We start from the raw sequence: 4368 nt of genomic DNA, 5'->3' as shown, positions 1-4368 counted from the left end.
TAACAAAGGTAGTAACAAACAATATGGGTTCATTGTTTGTTGGGTTTGGATTTGTTAAAAAAAAAAATGCATGCAGCAGTTGATTTATGTGAGTTGTCTTGGGTGAATGTGGTCGATGACCGATGGTGATGATTAGTATGGTTACTCATACATCATTGCAGGTATAGGAATATATATATAATTGTTAATGGTAATTGTTTTGAAGCAGAAGAGGTTGTGACTCCTTGATCGAAGACAAAAGAGATGGGTTCGATAAAGATTTGAAACAGAAAAGAACATATACGAGTTAATGTAGCAAAGAGAGAAGGAAAAGGTGGCGGTTTATTCTCTTTTCTGTTTCTAATTTTTGTTTTTCGAATTGCAGTTGTGTATTGCTTTGTAAATAGATGGTAATCAAGTAATTGAACCAGTAACCGATTGTTGTCTTTATTGGGGACTGATTTAGAAGTGTAACAATTTATGGACATGATTTTTCAATTAAGAACAGAAGGTTGATAAAATTTGATAGAGACATGAAACTGAAATTGGCTGTATTGTGAAATAAGATTGAGACTGATAATAATTTACAGACAGGAAGGACAGAAGATTACTCAAGAAGAAGAAAAATGTAACCAGATATAGATTGGTACGTACAATAATAGATTAAAAAAATCTATATATATAATTAATATTAATTAAAAAATTGTTAATATTATTAATAATTATAATAATATAAATATTATTAATAATAATGTTGATAAAAGTAATAATAATATTAATCATAAATAAATATTAATTTTATTTAATTTCATAATACTTATAATGATAATATTATAAATATTCATGTATCAAATTTCATATGACAATATTAATAATACTGATATTGATATTAATAATAAGATAAATGTAATAACAATATATCAACTAGAATTAAACCTGTAATTGCATTTAATACAATAAGGTTACAATTTATAAATTATTGTAACATTTAATAGTTATATGATATATAATAACTTTTATTAAATACTTATTATTTATGAATTTTATTATAATATACATTACATATCATAATAATTATAGAAATCATATATATAGATACATTTTAAATTACACTTAATTATTTTGTATCTTATTTTACATACTTGAATCTTATTGTTAAAATTTTATATTTTATAATTAATACATATACTTAGATTTATTATATATATATATATATATATATATATATATATATATATATATATATATATATATATATATATATATATATATATATATATATATATATATTACAAACAATTGTCCGTGAATCGTCGGGAATAGTCGAAGGACATTGAATATATAAACATAGTTCCAAAATTTTCGAGACTCAACATTACAGACTTTGCTCATCGTGTCAAAAATATAATATCGTATCGAGAGTTTGGTTTAAAATTAGTCGAAATTTTCCGGGTACTACATCGTGCCTAATCAATCAGCTGATTACAGCAGATGCCATCATCCGATAAAGTTTCCAAGGTGTTTTGCACATTACAATTTTATAATAATACTTCATTTTTAAGAGTTAGTTGCATTATATTTAAAAAATATATATCTCAATGATCTGGGGGACTTGATCATATGTGTAGTGACGCATATGAATGCACTTCATGCGCTGCGCAAGCATAAGCTGCAAAAATAATATATATTTGCTTTAGTTAGCGGATTATTCGCAGGATTTGCTAATAATTATACGTAGTCCGCATAAAATGGAAAAAACTATAAATAGAGGTCTTAGACTTTCATTTGAATGATGTTCAACCTTGATTCTTTGAGAGCATATCATTGTCATTTTGAGTATTCAAGTTAGTTTATATTATTCAAGGTAATTCAAAGGTTCAAAACTGGAACGTGGTGATTGATGATTTTAAACGATTGTTTTAAAATAAAAAATTATCATAAGGTCTCTAAAATATCACAACAATATCCATGTTATTGCACGGACCTTGATTTACCTATTGTAATTGAATTTGGACTCGATCAATAAACGTAAGATCCGTTTTTATCACCTACGTCAAACCTTTCTACCATATTAGTCATAGTTAACAAAGTTGTGATACTAAAGTAATACTCTGTAGCTTTCATTACAACTTTTTATAAGAAATAAGAAATGGAATTCAGTCAACATAATTATTTGAAGTTGGCCGGGAACATAATTCTTTGAAGGATTTTGGAAAACATAATGAAAACAATTAATGTCATTTGATGATAAATGTTGATGAGATTTAAAGATTTTGAATTACGAATCATAACTACTGTGAACGATGTGTACTAAGAATTTAAGTAGACAACAATTAATATTCGTCCGTATACACTTTCAGTTTTGTCCATTTTCATGTCAAACAAGTAAGAGGTCTAATTGATCCCATGGATTACATGCTACAAATTATTTATAAACGTTAATTGTATTTTAATTAGTTTAGTTTTTGTAACCATATTTGATATTATAAAAATTGTAATCTTGAATAAAGACTTGCACAATTTGGACGGTAAAGAATATTATTTTAGCTTTCATCGTCATCGACTTCTTTATATAGTTTGTGTGTGTGTTTTTCTTCCCAAAAACCATCTTCATTTTTATCTCCAAAAGCTCATTGCTGTATTTTTAAAGTGAATGGCTATGGTGGTTACAGATGGCACTTCTAATGGGCATCATGGAGTCACTTTGGGCATAGAAAAAGAAGTTAGCAAAACAACCCCAAAAACTTCTTCATTTCCTTTCACTACTCAATATTACCAAAAGGTACTTTTTTTACTCCACAAGTCAATATGTATGTATATCATTAATTATACAATTTTATGTGACTTGTTGGTGTTTCATTGTTTGGCAGTTGTTAGCGGAGTTGTTTGCAACGTACTTCTTAATATTTGCAGGTTGTGGAGCAATCTCAGTAAATGATGACAAGGGTCTTGTGGGTACTCCAGGAATTGCAATCGTTTGGGGGACAGTTGTGATGGTAATGGTTTACACGGTTGGACATGTATCTGGTGGACATTTTAACCCTGCGGTCACAGTTGCTTTCGCCACTTGCAAAATGTTCCCTTGGAAAGAGGTGATTTTAATATGTAATCTGATATGACGCAAAACACAGTTTAAAAAACATCATCATCACATTCTACCTTTTGTTAACTTTCAGTTTTACCTCTTACCTTTAACCTAAATTTTTAATTTACATCCATAAAGTAAATATATAAAAGAAATGTACCTTAATATTTTTATTTATTTACGGAAGTTGACTATTAATTTACGACATTACAAAAATGAAAACAAAGTGCACGTGTGACCTAGTAGTACGTGTGCGTTGTAAAAAAAATATATTGAGTCGTATATTAAAATTTTTCTAGGTGCCTGGATACATGATTGCCCAAGTCCTTGCATCAGTCCTAGCGAGCGGAACCCTACGATTAATATTTAGTGGGAAACAAGATCATTTTGTTGGAAACGCCCCTCCAGGGTCCGATCTTCAATCCTTGGTGATGGAAATCATCATCACTTTCTATCTCATGTTTGTCATCAGCGCCGTTGTCACAGATGATCGAGCTGTTAGTATTACTTTCTTAGAGTTCTATGTCATATATAATATATGGGGAATGATTCACACACACACTTTTTTGATCCTCACACACCTATTTTAACTTTTTACTCTTCTAATAATACTCAATTGGTGTGTGAGATCAAAAAAGTGTGTGTGAGAATCATCCCCATAATATATATTCACATGTTTAAATATAATTAAAAAACATATTTACGTAATGCAGAGTGGTCAACTAGCTGGGGTTGCCATTGGATCAACCGTTCTACTAAACGCCATGTTTGCAGGGTACATATATGATCTAGATACATATAATTTTATATCTTATAACCATGTAATTGTTGTAATTGCATTCTTAAGACTTTTAAGACATGCGTTTTGATAACAGACCAGTATCAGGGGCATCAATGAATCCGGCAAGAAGCTTAGGGCCTGCAATTATATGGAATGATTATACAGGGTTATGGATTTACATTTTAGGGCCAACTATTGGAGCCATAGCTGGTGCATGGGCATACAACTCCTTAAGGTTCACGGATAAGCCTATGAGTGAATAAACCAAGAGTGCATGTAAACAATGATTTATGGAGTTGTATGATTGTTTGTATGTATGGGTATATTTGCATGAGACACAGGTATATGTAAAACAAATAAGTAGTGGTGTATTACATACATAGTGAAAGGGAATATTAGGTTCTCATGATTATACCTTACAATACAATGTTGTTATACTCTAACCTGTTTCTTTAACGTCAATAATTAATCCTTAATAATCACATACCCATCACCAAGGGGGCATGCTAGTAAGACGTCATTC

At 29.7% G+C, this 4368-nt stretch overlaps 1 protein-coding gene across 1 annotated transcript; it reads left to right on the top strand.

Annotated features, from left to right (window-relative positions):
• Window positions 1–2632: 2632 nt before the first annotated feature.
• Window positions 2633–4108, top strand: LOC139854391 (aquaporin NIP1-1-like). The gene is made up of 5 exons (XM_071843696.1): window positions 2633–2761; window positions 2850–3071; window positions 3364–3561; window positions 3778–3839; window positions 3940–4108. The coding sequence occupies exons 1-5, from the start codon at window positions 2633–2635 to the stop codon at window positions 4106–4108; spliced, it is 780 nt and encodes a 259-aa protein (XP_071699797.1).
• Window positions 4109–4368: the final 260 nt, after the last annotated feature.

The sequence above is a fragment of the Rutidosis leptorrhynchoides genome, chromosome 6, assembly GCF_046630445.1.
Source record: "Rutidosis leptorrhynchoides isolate AG116_Rl617_1_P2 chromosome 6, CSIRO_AGI_Rlap_v1, whole genome shotgun sequence".
NCBI classification, from domain to species: Eukaryota; Viridiplantae; Streptophyta; class Magnoliopsida; order Asterales; family Asteraceae; genus Rutidosis; species Rutidosis leptorrhynchoides.
Note: the sequence above shows the minus strand (reverse complement) of the source record. Positions and strands in the feature narration are given on the sequence as shown.

Bases quoted from the DNA above. Each gene is read 5' to 3' on its own strand.
- LOC139854391 (XM_071843696.1), top strand. From the start codon at position 2,633: ATGGCTATGGTGGTTACAGATGGCACTTCTAATGGGCATCATGGAGTC. The intron at 2,762-2,849 runs GTACTTTTTTTA...ATTGTTTGGCAG, and splicing joins CTACTCAATATTACCAAAAG to TTGTTAGCGGAGTTGTTTGC. The intron at 3,840-3,939 runs GTACATATATGA...TTTTGATAACAG, and splicing joins CTAAACGCCATGTTTGCAGG to ACCAGTATCAGGGGCATCAA.